This window comes from Cryptococcus depauperatus, chromosome 4 (assembly GCF_001720195.1).
Source record: "Cryptococcus depauperatus CBS 7841 chromosome 4, complete sequence".
Lineage (NCBI taxonomy): Eukaryota > Fungi > Basidiomycota > Tremellomycetes > Tremellales > Cryptococcaceae > Cryptococcus > Cryptococcus depauperatus.
Genome location: NC_089471.1, coordinates 948,203 through 966,083, shown reverse-complemented (window position 1 = coordinate 966,083; position 17,881 = coordinate 948,203). Strand labels below are relative to the sequence as shown.

General features: G+C 44.4%; 9 protein-coding genes across 9 annotated transcripts; 5 read left to right on the top strand and 4 right to left on the bottom strand.

The window, feature by feature from the left end:
- Positions 1–601: 601 nt before the first annotated feature.
- On the top strand, positions 602–857 carry L203_103673 (uncharacterized protein; the record flags this gene model as incomplete). Its single annotated transcript, XM_066213065.1, has 2 exons — positions 602–640; positions 696–857. The coding sequence occupies 2 exons, from the start codon at positions 602–604 to the stop codon at positions 855–857; spliced, it is 201 nt and encodes a 66-aa protein (XP_066069162.1).
- A 192-nt stretch (positions 858–1,049) lies between these two features.
- Positions 1,050–1,899, bottom strand: L203_103672 (uncharacterized protein; the record flags this gene model as incomplete). The annotated part of the gene is made up of 5 exons (XM_066213064.1): positions 1,050–1,121; positions 1,173–1,325; positions 1,377–1,498; positions 1,545–1,722; positions 1,789–1,899. 5 exons carry the CDS (start codon positions 1,897–1,899, stop codon positions 1,050–1,052), a joined length of 636 nt encoding a protein of 211 aa, XP_066069161.1.
- A 446-nt stretch (positions 1,900–2,345) lies between these two features.
- On the top strand, positions 2,346–5,007 carry L203_103671 (uncharacterized protein; the record flags this gene model as incomplete). The annotated part of the gene is made up of 8 exons (XM_066213063.1): positions 2,346–2,424; positions 2,495–2,533; positions 2,584–2,639; positions 2,695–2,803; positions 2,853–4,031; positions 4,078–4,198; positions 4,247–4,784; positions 4,837–5,007. The coding sequence occupies 8 exons, from the start codon at positions 2,346–2,348 to the stop codon at positions 5,005–5,007; spliced, it is 2,292 nt and encodes a 763-aa protein (XP_066069160.1).
- A 137-nt stretch (positions 5,008–5,144) lies between these two features.
- L203_103670 (uncharacterized protein) lies at positions 5,145–7,008 on the bottom strand (the record flags this gene model as incomplete). Its single annotated transcript, XM_066213062.1, has 8 exons — positions 5,145–5,301; positions 5,357–5,485; positions 5,533–5,624; positions 5,679–5,814; positions 5,872–6,008; positions 6,063–6,204; positions 6,256–6,889; positions 6,948–7,008. 8 exons carry the CDS (start codon positions 7,006–7,008, stop codon positions 5,145–5,147), a joined length of 1,488 nt encoding a protein of 495 aa, XP_066069159.1.
- A 369-nt stretch (positions 7,009–7,377) lies between these two features.
- L203_103669 (uncharacterized protein) lies at positions 7,378–8,746 on the bottom strand (the record flags this gene model as incomplete). Its single annotated transcript, XM_066213061.1, has 6 exons — positions 7,378–7,532; positions 7,594–7,975; positions 8,018–8,237; positions 8,286–8,418; positions 8,506–8,637; positions 8,683–8,746. 6 exons carry the CDS (start codon positions 8,744–8,746, stop codon positions 7,378–7,380), a joined length of 1,086 nt encoding a protein of 361 aa, XP_066069158.1.
- A 257-nt stretch (positions 8,747–9,003) lies between these two features.
- L203_103668 (uncharacterized protein) lies at positions 9,004–11,278 on the top strand (the record flags this gene model as incomplete). The annotated part of the gene is made up of 6 exons (XM_066213060.1): positions 9,004–9,204; positions 9,253–9,551; positions 9,603–9,867; positions 9,919–9,998; positions 10,053–10,140; positions 10,190–11,278. The coding sequence occupies 6 exons, from the start codon at positions 9,004–9,006 to the stop codon at positions 11,276–11,278; spliced, it is 2,022 nt and encodes a 673-aa protein (XP_066069157.1).
- A 750-nt stretch (positions 11,279–12,028) lies between these two features.
- Positions 12,029–12,838, top strand: L203_103667 (uncharacterized protein; the record flags this gene model as incomplete). The annotated part of the gene is made up of 1 exon (XM_066213059.1): positions 12,029–12,838. One exon carries the CDS (start codon positions 12,029–12,031, stop codon positions 12,836–12,838), a length of 810 nt encoding a protein of 269 aa, XP_066069156.1.
- A 219-nt stretch (positions 12,839–13,057) lies between these two features.
- L203_103666 (uncharacterized protein) lies at positions 13,058–14,778 on the bottom strand (the record flags this gene model as incomplete). The annotated part of the gene is made up of 7 exons (XM_066213058.1): positions 13,058–13,136; positions 13,192–13,352; positions 13,406–13,469; positions 13,516–13,800; positions 13,852–14,584; positions 14,634–14,674; positions 14,723–14,778. 7 exons carry the CDS (start codon positions 14,776–14,778, stop codon positions 13,058–13,060), a joined length of 1,419 nt encoding a protein of 472 aa, XP_066069155.1.
- Positions 14,779–14,979: 201 nt separating this feature from the next.
- L203_103665 (uncharacterized protein) lies at positions 14,980–17,788 on the top strand (the record flags this gene model as incomplete). Its single annotated transcript, XM_066213057.1, has 13 exons — positions 14,980–15,118; positions 15,182–15,287; positions 15,344–15,705; positions 15,756–15,764; positions 15,812–15,900; positions 15,951–16,071; positions 16,121–16,256; positions 16,304–16,405; positions 16,453–16,523; positions 16,573–17,070; positions 17,123–17,445; positions 17,495–17,560; positions 17,615–17,788. The coding sequence occupies 13 exons, from the start codon at positions 14,980–14,982 to the stop codon at positions 17,786–17,788; spliced, it is 2,196 nt and encodes a 731-aa protein (XP_066069154.1).
- Between the last annotated feature and the right edge of the window lie 93 nt (positions 17,789–17,881).

The following is a 17,881-nucleotide window of genomic DNA, read 5'->3' as shown; positions in this document are numbered from 1 at the left end:
GAGAGCTTGTAAACTCCCAAGGCGAGGAGTACAGGTCCTCTGCCTCGCACTCACCACTGAAGAAGCATAGTTTGAACCACGAGAAACCCATGTGAGGCAGGAGCGTTCTTGTACTACTTTCAGTATTTTGGCATTAACAAGTGAGACAATGCTAATTGCTGGAAGATGTTTGATTTTGATAACTTGAGCGTTGACATTTAGATACCTTCTCTTATGCCATGAAAGCCATAGTTTTGAGAGCATATTGAACTATTCCCTCAGTTATATTCAAATGGCATTTCGCATATATAATGACCAATATATCTTTACAAATGTTTTAATTTAGTTAAATATCAATAACTGTATCAACTACATCATAAAATGTCTATGATAAATTACGTAATTTAACATCTCTAGACAACTCAGCATTCAAAGTCATGAAATCAAAACACAACGTTTGTGAAGCAATTCATATTACACGATAGAAGAAATTTATTACGCTGTATCACATATCAGCTGCTTGCTTGTATTCAAAATGTCAAAAGGAAGTCACTTTCTCGCCCTTTTTATCTCATCTTTCTTCATCTACATCCTCGCACTCTACCACTTTCTTCCAATCCCAATGCTCTCTGAAGAGATTGTGGACCAGTTACTTCCAGTGGTGCGTTTAACTCTCTCTATAAGTCCATGGCTATGACTGACCATATCTTTTACAGCTTCCTTGGTGGTTTCTTGTCTCCTTTGGAGCATACTCACTCTCATCACTCGGCCTTGGTCTTGTCAAATTTCACGATACGCCAGAAGCATATGAATCACTATTGAAGGAGATATCGCAAGCGAAGGACGAACTGAGAAATGCTGGTGTATCTGTGGATTGAGGTTGAGCGCCACATAGATGTCAATGTATTGTATGGCTGTTTTCATCTCCCAATGCGTCTAAGAGAAAAGATTATGCCTCTGGCAAGAACTGTAGAATACAGAATAGTACATCTGTTGTATGTTTAGCACAACATGTGATCAAATCATAACTATAACTACATCCTGTCCAAAGAGACATAAACATAAATCTATTACGAGCTCAAAAGCTCCTGCATCTCCCTCTTCATGCGTTGCATTTCCTCATCAGTTTCCACTTCCTCGGCCTTGGCGATTGAAGACATTAGTAATAACTTTGCAAAAGACAGGAAACGTACAGGCAAAGATGCGCCAACTGCGCCAGCTTGTCCTAATTTCCCGTCAGTAAGCTCGTACAGGACTTTGTCGACTTCTGCGTCGGCTTCTTCTTCCAATTCATCGTCATCAAGAGTGTCAAGCATCTCCTCCGTCATTTCTTCCATAATGCCGCTCTACGCGCGGTTTTTCAGTCATACAAACCTAGCGTAACATGAAATACATACCTTTACCATCTCCATACTCATCTCTCTCATTGTCGCGCTCAGTTGGGATAGTTTGACTAAAGCGTTGGCCGTCTTCATGATCTCTGTACTCTTGTGGAACGCTCCAGTAACTTTTACCATTGCTATTATGTGTCAGAAGGACACCTCATAGTAACAAAACACGCCAACATAGCTGATGCTGGAGTTGCATGTTGACACTCTTTATCCTTGCTTTTGAACTCTCCAGTCTATCCCTTTGTTTGTTCGCTCTCACAACTTCTTTTGCCAGCATCCTAGCAGACTTGACGTCATTTGCTTTGGCTAATTGCTTCAGCTCTATTCTTGATTTCTGCGTTGCAACTTCAAGCTGTCACATACATGAGTGTCATGTATGCACTATGGTTTTGAGATGACAATATTAGACAATACCCACATTCCGTATTTCCCTATCAAGCTGCCGCTCTTGCTGTCGGAGTTTTCCCTGCCATGCCCGGACTTTCTCCTCTGGAGTAGGACCATAAAGCCATCTGTTTACTGATTTCATGTTGAAAAAGTTGACAGATGTGAATGAGAGAAAGAGCAGTTACGATATGTGATGCGAAAGGATGCTCCCCCCAGATATAGGTAGTTTAGTCGTTGTCAATTCAAATGTCTTCGATTTGTCTAGTTCTTTATTGTCTTTTTGAATGGTATATGAAAGATTAGACTTGTTGGAAAAGAGTAACTTGGAAGAGATCAACTTGATAATAAAAAGATCCAATTCATGATGGAATTGGCGGACATTACCGCTTTCGGTCATGTCCGCCTTTCAGTCATGTCCGCCTTTCAGTCAGGCATATAGGCTGCTTGAGGTCATTCCACAAAATGAGAATTGATTTGTGAAATTTACAACTCTTTTTCATCTATTACATCTTTCCATTGCCATTTTGGAATGAATACTCAGAGACAAATAGCGCTGCATTCGCTTGATTTGTCTCTCTTTTGCTCCAAATGGCAGACTATCCTCCTTCAGATCACCACTTTGAAATAACCAAAAGCGTTCTGGGTTTACCTCTGGAGGCGAGGCGAGGTATGTAACTGTCAATTTGACACTTTGCTGCACCGATGAAGACCAGAAAAGTAACTTACCGTTATTTCAGAACTCTTGACCACTCTACTATCGTCTTTACCACGCGATGGTCAGTCTTTTGAAAGGGAATCGACTTCTGGCTAATGGTTTGCTCGTTAGATGTACTTCATCTAGGCGATAGAATAAAGGTCTCTTGTCAGAAAGATATAATAGGAGTAAGCTTTGTGTGGTTGGATGCCGCTGTCAAGGGCTAAATTAATATATACTTAGTTGTTGCCACCCGAAATATCTTATCTTATCCTTGCAAGGCTAGATTTGAAAGATTTATTGAATTGTACTCTGGTAAGCCAGACATGGGCAGGTCTATGTAATCAACAGGGTTTGTCTCTGTGCGTACTGATGATACCAAGCTCATTGTTTTGACTTAGCGCTCTGGGCTTTCCTATGCTCTGTACATGATCCGCCTATTCGCCCCTTACCCATTTCCTGGGCAGAACTTAATGCCCATCGCATACTGCCCTCGCCGATGGAAGTCATAGGAGATCCTTCTTTTGATGTTTCCTCGTCTGATGAGCATATGGTTAATCAAATTGAAATTGTTGGCAGCTCGACAGCAACAATTAGCAGTGGGACCGATCCCTTTGGTATGACGGGAGGACTGAGAAGGAATGTATGGGAGAGACGTGGCGTAATCAATAGGGGTATGCTTCCCTTGCAATTGCAAAGCTCGCTTTCTGTCAGCCATGAAGAAGTTAAAGAAAAAGATCATCCTATTCTGTCTCATATCGATGTTCCTTCAGCAAACCCTCAAGCCAACTTTAAACATCTCTACATTGTGCACCATATTCTTCTCAAAAGAATGACAGAATGTCGGCCTGTAGGTAATATTGATCCCTTCTACAAGGCTTCATTTGAACGCAAGCCGCCCGAAAAAAGAGTACGCCCTCTTCCTCGATTGAGGACGATCGATGCAATATCGTCGCTCCGACATGGAGGTTTACCAGGACATTCAGAGGCAATTTACTCACTGACTCTCATCAATCATTCCATGAAAATTACCATGTCTCAAAATTGTTCGGAATGTAATACTCAATTGAATATGTCGTGCGGGTCTTTCTATGACGCTGAGAGACACTTTCAACAATATACAAATATCACAACACTTGATAGTGTACTTTCGTCTCCTCACCAGCACTCACAATCAGGATCTACCTCAAAGGGTGTGATTTATGGTCGGGATTGGTTACTCTCGGGTTCTCGGGACATGACTTTACGTTTGTGGCAACTATCTCCTAATCCGCGTGTTGTTAAAATCTTCCACGGTGGTCATACTGGCTCTGTACTTGCTCATTGTATAGTGGAAATCCCGTTCTCTGCTTTATCGCCTTTACTTATGTCTCAACAAACGCAAATCAAATGTCCTTTGCCAAGCAAAAATGGAGAGGAAACCATGAAGATAATGGCTGTCAGTGGTGGGAGTGACGGCAAAATCTGTTTGTGGGATATTGAAGGTGGGACAGAGGGACCTATCAGGTGTGTACAAGCTCATGATGATTCGGTTTTGTGCGTAAGGGCGGAGGGAAGGAGAATTGTGACTTGTTCTAAAGGTGCGTATTGCAATAACAATATGTAGGTAGCTGATATCCCATGAAGACAAAACTATTCGGTTATTTGATTTGCCCTCTTTTGAAGAGCTTTTGGTCATTGGCAGGACGGAAGGCCCATCTTTTCATCGCGGGGCAGTGAATGCTGTCGCATTATTCAAGGATTATATGTACGTATTGCTTTTCAAACAATTGAGCAGTCAATAATATAATTAAAGTATCTCGGCATCTGGAGATAGAACACTTCGACTATGGTCTAGCCACACAGGTTCTTTACTAGCTTGTACTTCAGGACACACACGCGGTATCGCAAGTATTGACTTTGTACCAACGGCACTAGCCCCTTCCATGCTATCAGAAGGGCAGAGCTGCAAAGCGATGATCGTCACTGGTTCGTCAGATGCTTGTATCAAGGCTTTTCACGTCATTGAATGTCAGCCATCTCTAGATGGAGAAGATTCTGCCTCTGATTACTCGATGGATCTTGCATCGGGACCAAGCCCTTCCGGTAGTCACGACGGTTTGTCTCAATTACAATCACCCAAATCAGCCGTCTACCTATCTGAGGATGGAAACCGAGTCATACTGAAAGAAACATGTTCGTTTTGGTCACCTTGCGTTTGTCCTCCGGGTCTTGCACGGTTTAGCGCAGATGGATGTATGAGATGTTTGAATAGAGGACATCTGGACCTGGTTCGGTCGGTGTGTTTTGGAAAAGGAGTGGTGTTAACAGGAAGCTATGATGCGACTGTCAAGGTGAGTCATGGTTGATGAAAACAACCACGAGACTGTCATTGACGATTCAAAGATGTGGGATGTGGCCACAGGTAAAATAGTGGCCGACCTGAGCGGCGGCCATACTGGACGACTGTTTTCGGTGGTCGGTGATCGGTTGCGAGTGATATCATCTGGTTTGGATTGCCGTCTGAATGTCTGGGACTTCTCAGAAGATCTTGACACATCATTTGTGGAGTCTTAAGCTTTGCCCGTGATCGACTACGGATAATGATGAGGAAACATACTTTGGAGGATACCTGTATTTAGATACATATACAATGTTGTAATATGGATTTGTATTAGGCAAAATGTAGTAGTATAATAACAATCAGATGTTTGTCATACAAAAGACTCTAAGTCAGCAACATTGTCCTTCTCAAGCCGATCCACTCGAATGGGCGCCGATGGACTAGTGAGAGATCTGTGTCGGCGTTCGCCAGCTGCTTGGCTTGGAAAAGATGAAAAGAGGTCTGGATGTTTAGGCATAGGGTGTTCCCTAAATAAAAAAAAGACGTTTAGCGGCACATCAGGTTCCTAGTAAGATAGCGTACGTGAAATAAGGATGATGGCCTCCTTCCTCTGCACTGATCCTTCTTCGAGGATTGTAAAAGAGAAGAGAGGAAAGTAAACCATGGCCGTTGGATGTGAGGTGTTTAAACTTCTGCCGTAATGTTGAATACCTACTACTAGTCAGTTTTGCAGAGATGTCAATGATTATTGAACCGACATTGGGCCTATTGGATTGATTTTTTGGACTATAGGTAGAGACGAGTACTCAGGCCAGATTTCGTCATTAGGTCTTCCAAGTAACTGAAATATCTGTAAAATACAAAATTATAATGAACCCCTCTTCATCTCACAAAAAGGACTGACCTTATTGATTTGGTCAATTTCTCCTCGACCTGGGAACAACGGCTCCGCTTGCATAAGCTCAGCAAATATACATCCTATGGACCACATATCAACGGCCATTGAATACTCTGTTGCACCCAAGAGCAGTTCCGGAGCACTAATTTTAATGGTTAGTTGATCCTCAATAAATCCATCTGAACAAGAATCAATTCACCGATACCACAAAGTCACAACCAATTGTGTCATGTCGCCCAAGGGATCACCAAATTTCCTTGCAAGTCCAAAATCTGCAACTTTTATACGTCCACGGTTGTTCATTAGCAAGTTTGAAGTTTTGAGATCTCGATGAAGCTAGTGGGCAAGAGATGAGATTATTTTAAGACGTGGTGAAGAAAATCTACTTACGATCCAATTGGCATGGCAGTGAGCTACAGCGGAAAGGAGTTGCATCATGATGGTTTTGACTTCTGATTGCAGAAAGGGATGAGGCATATCTGCAAGTAATGTTTTGAGGTCATGTTCAATAAAAGGCATGACAATAAACACTCTGTATAACTTTCAGTACTTGCCGTTGTCCATCAGCGTTAGGAATATTCACTGATTTAGTGTATTTCCAACAACAATCTCTCGGATTCCCACTACATTCTCATGATTACCAGCAATCATCAACGCCATAACCTCCCGAAGGCTCGTAATAGGAAAACCCTGTTTCTCTTCATCAAGCTTGAGTTTTTTCAGAGCATATATCTCTCCAGTATCATTACACCGTGCTCGAAAGACGACACCATATGTTCCTTCCTCAATGTGATTCAAGCGGGTATAGTTGTAAACCGATCGGCAAGACATTAATGGAGGGTGTGCAGAGCGATCAGGGGCAAATTTAGACCGTGGAGGTGGGTAAGAGGGTATTACTGAGGAGATGGCAGGAGAAATGGTCTCGGGACAAGTATGGCGGGAGGGAGATTGTACTTTTGTAGGCGAGGAGGGAGATTTACTTATCCCTTTTAAAGGAAGTAGCTCAGCTTCTGGCGAAGAAGATGTTGGGTTTGTCTCTGGAGCATTCCGAAATGGGGACGCAATATCGTCGTGGCTTTGCCGTATCTTTTTGGGACGAACCAAGCGACGTTTTATTGATATCTTTGATGAATCTCCCTCATTTTGTGAATCTTCAGGGCTTGACCGCTTGAATCCAGCGAGCTTATGTACTACATCTTTCTCTACCAGGCCTGAGCCTTATAATGATGATCAGTCAGCCATACAAAAGAGCTATACAGACTGTTGGACACCAACCTAGCGATGAGGAAGCGATAGGCTGTTCAGAGGATACAAAGTCAGCTTTCCCAGGTTCCATCGTCCAAGGCTCGTCCAACGGGTCTCAGGCCAGAGGTTTTGCTGAAAGACGAATTAAATAAGTTCAACAATAGATTCTTGAATGTGGAATTGAAAGTAAAGTTATAAAAGTATTTCTGCGGCGAAGGCCGACGGCGATCAACTAGCAAAGAAATGGCATGTGGCTCGTTTTTCTGTATACTAAAAGAAAATTGAGACATAATATATTTTCAATATCAAATCTTTGTAACAAGGATTGAACAGGAGGAAGGGAACTTTCATAATACCTTGATTTCTAGTTTTAACCACTGAATCAAGCCTCTTTCCATTGCATAGGTATCCGCATAACTAGTCGTATTATGGCAACTTGCCGCTGGAGATGACGCTCACGTTATAGCTCTAAAGGTTGGACTCTGGAAGCCATGACCTGCAACCGCTCCCATACTATCTCTCCATTCCATAGTTCCTGGCCATCTATGTTCTCAAGATGCGGCGGACCTCGTTGTTGGATAGCAAATGAAGCGGCCGTTGAGGCATAGATAGAGGCTACGATGAGTAAAGTCGGTCAAGACAAGTCAAAAGACAGCAAAGCCATAAACGAACTGACCGACTTTTGTGTCACCACTCGATACCAAGAGACCAGCCAAAAAACCTCCTAAAAAGGCGTTACCTCCTCCGGTGACATCAACCACCTTTTCTCTTTCAGACTCTCTCCAGTATGCGGGCACCCATCCGGTCCAGCTGCTAGACAGCGTAAAAGACCCAAGCTCGCCCGCTCGCACGACGATAACTGGTGGTCGGCAATCAGAATATCGCTTTTCGAGATGCTGGCAGAACGTTTCGGCGGCCATCTGGGCTTCCATATGACATGGTGGAGATGAAGGAACGAGGCCCAATACGGATTGAAGTTCAAGCAAATTCGGGCTAAAGACAGTCACGACAGATGCGAGCGACAACATCTCATCCAATTGCTGAGGGACGCAGCTAAACTACTCGACAACATGAGCTCAGTCCAAGTCGACTACACCTACAGGCAACGGCTCCCAGGCCAATCGGATCGTAACAACGGACTCTTGATTTTCTCTCAGTCTACCAAGTTCATCGACAATGGCCCTCATCCGAGGGTTACCGCAAACAACATGTATCCATTCTGGCGGCGTTGCAGTCGCAAACGGTGAAGGAGACAGAACCAAGTCCTTTAACGTGAGGCGGAGCTGAGGCGTTAGGTATTTAAATGACTGTTGACCTTCCCTACCATTATTCCAAATTAACCCTGTTAGTTGTCGAAATCGGACACACCCTATACGACGTCCTGAGTAGATATTCAACGCTCTTGTCGTTTTCCCACTCCGTCGCCTGAGCCATATCATTTCTTTTCCCAACCTTTCCAAGTCATCTACAAACGCTTGAGGAAAGTCTGTACCTTGGTCGACTACGATTCCACAATGAGCTGGTAGGAGAAACTGCCGCGCGGCAACCATGGCTAGACATCAGTGTCGTCCTCTTTCCCTCGACACACCAAACACGCCGCCACCTCCCATCTTGATGTCATCAGCAAGCATCTCTCTCTCGACACTCACCGCTTCTCCATCGACCAGGACAGGAGTCCCGGCCTCGTCTCGGACTTGAAAGTGATCAACAATGAGCATCCCTGTCCGTCTGTAAGCTATAACTTGTGGACGGCTGAGCAACCTACCCAGCGTAGCGACTCTGCCTTTACCATCGAGAAATGCTTTTGTAGGACGCTGAAAAAAATCCATCTCACCTTTTAATCATTTTTTTGTTATCTTATCATCTTATCAGATAGATATCTTTTGATAACGCTCAATTGCTGATCTCTTGAACCTTGAATTAAATCGTTGCGTCACAAGTTAGTTTATTTTAATTTTAGTTTTAATTTTAATTATTATTTTTGCTTCCTCCTATTCCACCCGGCCGAAGAAATTAAACCATTATTAATAATTTTTTCTTCTTTTCTCTTTCTCTTTTCTTCATACCCGTCTTATTCACTGACCCAATGCCAGCAGCAGCTAGAGAACGCTCTCCAAGCAGTGCTGCCGGAAGATCAGCGAAAAAGCACAAAAACAGTCCAGATCAGAGTGCCACTGCATCTATCAACCACCCATCGGTTGACCAAGTCACTGCGTATAGGGAGGAATACGTAAATGCTTCTCCGTTCAAACATGCTGTCATTAGTGGTGTGTTAAGTGATGAAATGGTGCGTTGTGATGGTTACCTCTTGTCATCCACTGACAGTGTCTTGAAGCTCGAGGGAGTTGTCCAAGAGTGCAAAAAATTCGGTATCAGAGGGGAAGAAGGGAGTCTTCCAGGATGGGGTTGGGAACAAAAGGAAACCGATATTTACAAGATACAGCAAACACCCGATCTCTCGTCACTGAGTCCGGAGCATCTTCCTGATGTGACATTGGAAGCTCTGCCTCAATTGACACGGTTAAAGGAGGCTCTTTATTCGCAAGAGTTTAGAAACTTGGTCCGTCAGGTCACAGGATGCGGCGCCTTGTCTGGGAAGAAGACTGATCTTTCTGCTGCTTTGTATACCAAGGGGTAGGCCATACCTCGGCTTGGTTTGAATACTTGGTTGATGTGGTTTGCTAGATCTCACCTCCTCTTGCACGACGACTCTATCTCGTCCCGTCTCGTATCTTATATCCTCTACCTTCCTTATTCTTCTGCCGATGCTGCCAAAGGCGATGTTGAGCTTGTTCCTTCTGCCAATGGTGACTTTTTTAAGGGATGGGATCCTGCTTGGGGTGGCTCGCTCGAACTTTTTCCAGTAGAGACTGGTGAAGAGGTTGGGCCTCCAAGTGTTAAACGACATAAGAAAGTCTCTGCTACCTGGGGGCAAATTATCATCTTTGAGGTGATTCATTTGCTCTTTCTTTCAGGATATACATTTTAATGCATTATGCAGGTGCAGCCAGGGCGAAGTTATCATGCTGTCGAAGAGGTTGTAGTTGATGAAGGCCGGCGGAGATTTAGTGTCAGCGGGTGGTAAGTCTTGGATTTCTACATCAGTTTTAAGTCTGTTTGCGATATTTTGTGTAGGTTCCATCGACCGGTTGAAGATGAAGAAGGATATCAGGTATTTGACCAAGAGAAAGCCAAAAAAGACTTGAGTTCTCTGGCTCAGATTGTAAGTTTACACATTGCAAGCCTTGGGAGATAAAGCTGATCTGTAACAGACTGCTGCCCCTTCAATTTCATTTTTATCATACCCTACACCTCCTCCACCGGGACTGAAGCCTTCGGATATTGCATTCCTCGCAAATTACCTAGCCTCTTCATATCTCACCTCTACCACTCTCGAACGGCTCTCCGGCCAATTTGTTGAAGCGTCCGAAATTGTTTTGCACAACTTTTTGCTACCTGAACTTGCAGCCAAACTCAAAGCTGAAACTGAGTCAGCAGACAAGAAGGATTATGGCTCTTATAAAGGTCTACTTACCCCTCAAGATTTGGGTGAAGATGATGGGTGGGTGATCCAAGGCCCTTCCTCCAAACATCGATACCTCAGTTTGACGTCGCTCTCTACCTCTACCCCCATCATTCAATCTATTCACAATGTCCTTTTCCCTTCTGATGCTTTCCGTGCATGGCTTTCTGTGGTGTCTTCGTTGGCCCCAGTGGGACACCGAAATGAAGCTCGACGGTTTCGTAAAGGTCTCGATTACACACTTGCCAACGGTGAAGGCAAAGATGGAGATGCTCGTTTAGACGTGTCTTTAGGTGCGACCTGGTGGGCAGATGTTCCTGCTGGGAGCGATGAAGAGGATACTTTAGCTGAGCATGGTGGATGGGAGGCCTACCTCGCCGCCCCAGATGAAGATGAGGACCCTGCAGTCTATCAAAGCTCGCTGGCAAAGAAAGCTGCTAAGGCTGATCGTGATCATGATGCTCATCATGCCAACGGTAACAAGGAACGCAAAGTGGAAACGTCTGAACACAAAGCAAATGGGAATGGTACGGATGGACCATCAATCTCTACAGGCAACCAAGAACTCGAATTTGATCCTAATCAATTTTCTCCTTCCGACTTTGATTCGGATTCTGAAGCAAATGAAGAGGATGACGGTCCTCTTCTTACACAACCAGTTGCATTCAACAAGCTTCTACTTGTATTGAGGGATCCAGGTGTGATGAAATTTGTAAAGTATCTCGGAGCCAGTGCTCCAGGAAGCAGATGGGATGTGCAGGGAGAGTACGAAGTGGGTGTACTGGAAGAGGAAGAAGAAGAGGAGAGAGAGGAGGGTTCCGGCGAGGTCAGGACTTAGTCAAACATGAGCACTACTTATCATTTGTAAATTTGTATTCTCTTTATCATGCTTCGTTTATGCATCTTGGTTCTAATTGTTTTTCAAGGCGAAAACAAGTTCAAGTCGTTGGTGCTTCTGATTGTTATTGAGAATCCTCCTTTCATTGCAAGAATACTTTGTTGGTCACTCTGACGGTATGTCGGTTTTCACTCGTGAGTCAAGTTTCGGCATTGACTCTTTGAAACATGACGTATATCAACACCTGAACTATTCTTCTTTCCATTACAGAGTGGCCAGTCTCCAGCTGTTATGCCTACAAGGCATCATTGAACGTCCTTTGACAATCTGACCTTCTCAAACATGCTTCACTATTTTCTTTCCTTTTAACATTCTAGCCTGTTGTCCTTTGACTTTACATTTGCTGGAACGTTTTAGAAAATGGATTATGTGAACGGTAGCATCAGTTTACAGCCTTATTTAGAATTAGGAAGATCATGGTACATGAGCCGAAAGAGACAAAAGTTATAACGGACGGTCCTTGACTTGAATGGATGTAGGTTGGAGTGACATAGGAGACAAGGGATGTGATGATATGCGGTTGCAGATAAATTGGAACAGTTATAAGATATGCCTTCTACCTCTAAAATGAGTGGTGGTATATTACAACTGACAGCGTCTATTGATATTTAACCCTCAGACTCTATCCTAAATCAACTCTTGAATTAGTATCAATACTTCTCACCAAACAGGATCTCGCAAAGCAGAATAATGCCTATTGAAGTTACTCCAGCGCCACACCAAATGGGAGCGGCCGCCTATGCTCACCAAGGCTGGTTCTCGCTCCCAGCTACAGGACCTGCTCACCTGGCAGACCTCCAACCAAGATCTCACATCCCAGGTTCAGTCTTTCCCAACGGTCTCAGAAACCCATTTGCCCCATACGCAGGCGAGACTTACATTCCCTCAGCCGACAAGGCTGTAAAAATAGGGGGAAGTAGGTTTGCAGGAAGCGATGCCTTGATCAGAGGTGGTAGTGTGGTAGACAGTATGACCGGCCGTCCAATGTCGCTTGCTGGAGGGTCTGTCATTGCACCCTCGAGCGTGAGTATGGACGGTTTCCGAGAGGACGAGGGATGGAATGGATCCATGAGTCGAGTACATGCAGGTCACGCACCAGACATGTCTTCGGCTGCAGTCACGCTCAGCTTACCAAGAGGCCTCGAGGTTGGGTGGAGAAACCAGCCTGCCAGCTGGGGCAATCATGCAAGAATGACGCCAGCAATAACACCTGGTTTGGATGGGCCTGGAATGGCTTCATCTCTCGACGGCCCTCTCCCTGTTCAAAATCGCCATAAGCACTACTCATCATCTGTTCCAGCTGTAAGATTGAGAAGGAATAGCGTCTCTGAACAAGAATGTGCAGACTGCAATCCAGTGAGACCAAACGGTCACGGACGCAGAAGGTTGTCAAGTACCCCGGTCGCTATTGGCAAATCGCCATTGGGAAGAAAGATATCTGTAGATCAAGTAAGAAGGAGCAATAGTATGAGAAGCAATAGGTGTAGCGAATGTTGTTGATTCTCGGTAATGATGAGCCATTGCCTGCTTGAGAGGCTGTTTGTGACAAATAAATGTTGTGAAGTTTTGTAATATTGAATCTGTAGCATAAGCGCTTCGTGAGTGCACCGTAGCTGAGAATAAAAAGAAAAGATGTAGATACAACAACTTAGATTGGTTCCTTATCTGTCAATCTACTGTGAAAACCCTAGGATCAATGCATGTACCATGGTCATACAATCACACCTTTACATTTCTTTCTTCTCGCGCCATTTCGAACGGATCTCTTACTGAGCCAGTTTTATCTCTCCATTCCGATCTGACGTTCATCATTATCAATCCACACGTTGTACCCGTTTGAGAAATAAACATACGTAAATCCGGCTTTCAGACTGTTCATTCTAGCCTGCAATTGATCCAGTTGTACTGCAAGTGCAAGGATGGCCTGTTGGTGGTTATTGATAGATTGACCAATAGCTTGTGACGAAGGAGTGTGAACTTCAGAACATAGAGATCCCATAATTCGATGAAGTTGCTTAACAACATATTAGCCCAGGAGACAAAATCAAAGAGAAAAGGGGGGCATACAGCAAGTGTTTTTTTATATCTATTTACTCTTTCTTCCATAGAACTAGCAATTTTTGAAAAGAATCTGCTCACTCATAAGCTCATGTTTCCGAAACTTGAACCCGACCTACTCTTGTGGGAATTCTTTATATGCGCCAAGCTTGATCTGGCCCATCCTGCCGTCCCCAGATTTGTATATGTCCCAAATGTCCTTAATTCTTTCAACGTCACGGGACTGATCAAGTAACTTGTCACGCAATTGTGAGATACTACGTTTGAGTGAGTTGAGAGTTTGAAAGATAGCAGCATGTTCTTCGCTAGCAGCTTTAACATCGAGGGATGTTTGCCAAATTGCTCGACCAAGCGGCTCAGTGTGAAGTTCAGAGGCGATTGCTTTCTGAGTTTTGATGGCATTACTGTCCACTTTCAGTTAGGACACTCCATACAACTGACGAAAGAAAACATACTCTAACTGTTCAATATACTTTTGTGCAATCTCTGGCAGCTCAGAAAACTTTGTAGTCTTCTCTACTCCGCCGTTTGAGCCCTGCTGGTTGGTAGACGTCTGGAGTTGCTGGTGGTTTTGGGTAGGCTGGGTTTGAGTGGTGGATTGTCCAAAAAGAGATGTACTTGGGTTCTGCATACTTTGGGCGGTGGATCCAAACAAGCTTGTGCTCGGTGGCTGCTGTGCAGATTGGGTTGACAATCCAAACAGGCCTGTGCCTGTTGACGGTTGAGTCTGAGAGGCAGAACCGAACAGATCAGTGGTTGAGGGTTGCTGAGCGGACTGGGTAGCAGAACCAAGAAAACTTGATCCAGCAGCAGGTTGTCGAGTGGGTTGCGCTGCAGACCCAGAAAGACCAAAATCAGCCTGTTTCTGAGGCGCAGATCCAAACAAACCACTGCTGATCGTTTGGGCAGGTTGACTGGTATTGAATCCCAACAGATCACCCCCTGGTTGCTGTGGTTGTTGTTGGTTATTGGAGCCAAACATCCCTCCTCCTCCAGCTGGCTGCTGCCCCTGTTGCTGACCTTGTTGTGAAGTCGCAACACTGCCAAATAGTCCGCCAGAACCTGTAGCTGTTCCAACAGGTGCTGCAGGTTTAGCACCAAAGTTGCCAAATAAAGAAGAGCCACCGGTTGCTGGCTGCTGTTGCTGGCCTTGTCCTGTGCTGCCAAAAAGGCCGCTACCTGTTGCCCCTAAGTTTTTGTTAGCTATTTCATCTCATAATGATGACCCAAGCTATACCTGCGGTAGGTGCAGCAGTTGATTGACTGCCAAATCCAAACCTACAAGCATTATTAGCAGGAATTTCGCTTTAAGCGTCCGCCGCTCACCCTCCAAATGACATATCGTTTGCTGATGAATATGTAACAACAATAAATGCATCCATGTTGTGAAAGTTGCAAGAAATTGAACCCAAAACGGTGACATCACGACTTTCTCTCAAACTTGCCACTGGTGAGAAGGGAATAGAAAAAGATGAACGCTGGCGTCGAGATGTAATTATTTCTCTTCTACATTCACAACTTATTTTTATTCCGTCACCCTGTCGATATTTAAGAGTGCACAACCAGACAGCACGTCTCTCATCATGTCTGCGCCTACTAAATCAAATGGACTCTCTGCAACTGTCGGCGAGAAATCTAGCCTCAATACTCAATCTCTTCCAAAGATTGTTTTTGCGGGTAAGACAGGAAGAATTCTTTGCGTTGCTGATATTCGTGGTGACTGTAAGTCTCCTTGGACTGAACGATAATGCTAGGACTTATACTGACTCTGCCATTCACGCACAGACCATGAACTCAACAGACTGATTAGAGAACATGATGCGACGGCAGTCATCCACACTGGCGACTTTGGTTTTATGACAACTGACAGCGTGGAACGTATGGGAGACAAGTGAGCCATGGTACCAGAGATCTGAAGCAGGCAAGCATCCCTACTGACGTTATCAGAATCCTTCGTCATCTCATTCAATATTCTCCACTTCTTCCTCAAGCCGCACGAACACAGCTACTCAACATTCCTCAATCTGCAGGTCGTTTAGCACTTATAAATCAGCTCAACAATTCTTCTGTTCATTTTCCGCTTTCCCAATTTCCTCATCTTCTTTCGGGTGCTATCAATTTCCCTGTGCCCGTCTTCACCACATGGGGTTTAGTGGAAGATGTGAAAGTTATTGAGAAATTTAGAACTGGAGAATATGAAGTTCAAAATCTTGCGATTCTAGACGAGGCGACATCGAGACTTGTCGAGGTTGGTGGCGTCAAATTGAGGTTATTGGGTCTTGGTGGGACTGTTGCCAATCATAAACTCTGTGAGTGCAGCTTGTGTTTGCAAAATCTTCATACTAACGAAGAACTCTAGTCGATTATGGTATATCTTTTCATGTCTAAAACCTGCTTTCGACTGACATGTAATAGGTGAAGGACATGGCAGTATTGCCGGTGCTCAAGGCACCATGTGGACTACAGCTCTTCAAATTGGCGAGTTGATAGACACTGCTCAACGTGTAGGCGACTTGATAGTTACTTTTTCATACATATACCTGATTTAGCGTAGTCTTTTTCATCAGACGAAGTTCGCTTATTTGTATCTACTGCCCCTATTAGCCGGAATGGCCTCATGACGCTTGTCGCCAATGCTCTTCGAGCTGACCTCACCATCTCTTGTGGTTTACACTGTAGGTGATTTTCAAGTGTTTAAACCGAAAACACCACTGATATCTGTAGTTCGATATCCGGTATCCTATAATGAGTTTTCAATCAATCCCGACTTTGATTCTTATAGAAAGAAATTGCAAACAGCTAAAGACAGCTTTAACAGTTTGTTCGAGCAGGTGCGAGATAAGGTTCTCCATTCTCTCGAGTGTGTTTTATCTGTTTCTGAATTCCCTAAAGCTGATCGACCCATAGTCAAAAACAAAATGCTCTTCTTCAAAAGACTCTTTCGGCTATTGAGCATGTGCCTATTACTGATGACGGTATGTGGACTAACACTTGGCACTGGGGTCTCTCGTAAGCTTCACGACTCAATAACGATGTATTATTGATAAGCTGTTCAGAGATGTAGGATTCGGCAACATGCTTTTGTCCATTGCAGATTCTCGGGTGTCCTCCGAAGTAAAGTCCAGTGGTAAGTCTTGTACCCTGTACGACGTAACAATTAGTTGACGGTCTTTCAGGTTCCAATTTTTCACACCGCATTGGTCGAGGGCCAGCTCCTCCCTCTGGTGCCGCAACTGCAGTTACATCGCCTGCACTTCCTGCTTCAAGCAAGAATCCAACCATTCGTCCTCCTGTGGTCTCAAATAGTAATTCTGCCACTCCTATTCGCCCTCCAATGGGTCCCAGTGCGTCTGGCATGAAGCCCAATTCTGTTGGACCCTCTGGAAGGTTGCCTGTGCGACCTAATATGGCTCCTGGTGTCAATAATTTCCCCACTCGGCCGCATATCGTTCCAAGGAATGGACGAGGATTCAACAGTAATAATTCTGGAGGCGGAAGCATAAGTCAGTCGCAAGCTTTTAAGGAAGCTCAAGTAGCTGTACAAGTTGAAGAAAAATCCTCTATAACCTCGGGCTCAGAGGGCCAGAAGAAGAAAGAGGACGACAAGATCAAGGATAAGAAAGACGAACAGAAGGAGGGGGTCAAGATAGAGGATCAGAAAGCTACAGTCAACGGTGAGTTGGCCCGTATGACGAGTGATCTGAGTGTATACTGACAATCAAGAAGGCGAAAAAAAAGACAAGATAACAGACAGAAAAGAGGCAAAGCAAGAGGGCAAGAAGGATGCCAAGGGTGAGAAGAAGGAAGATGCTAAAGAGGGTAACAACCCATGGGATTTTGAAGACTCTAGTGTCCTTGCAAGTGGGGAAATTAAAGATGAGTCTGGTACGAAAACGCCTGAAGAGTCTAGGCCAAAAAAGTATTCCCTCTATTGCAAAGGTTTACCAACCCCAACGACCGAGGACGAATTAAAGGGTCTATTTGGAGAAGCGGCAGATAAAATCACTCAAGTTAAGGTTATCTTTGACGGACTCACCAAGAAGCAAAAAGTGAGTTGCTCGTTATTACTAAAACGATCGCAGGCTTATGAGTTGCTAGGACTTTGGTTACCTTGATTTTGATAGCGAGGAGGCCATGAATGAGGCTCTCAAGGCTGCCGGAAGCGTGGGTATTGCAAGTGCTCTTTGTTGAGAGATTGGAGTGCTGACTATGGATTAGTCTATTCGAGATACACCTATCAATGTGAGCATTTCAAAACCTCACAATCGTCCCAGCAACTTTGGTACTCGTGGAAGGGGGGGATTCAGAGGAAAGGGGAGAGGGGGGTTTAGTGGCCTTAAAAGAGATCGTGAAGGATCTGGATCTGCACCCGCGAGTGGAAATAAAAAGTAAATTCTTCACTCTCAACATCAGGACGGGTAAGATGTGATGTATATAAAGAATGAAGGAGAAAAGTACATCTCATTAGTCTATAGAGGTTGCTTC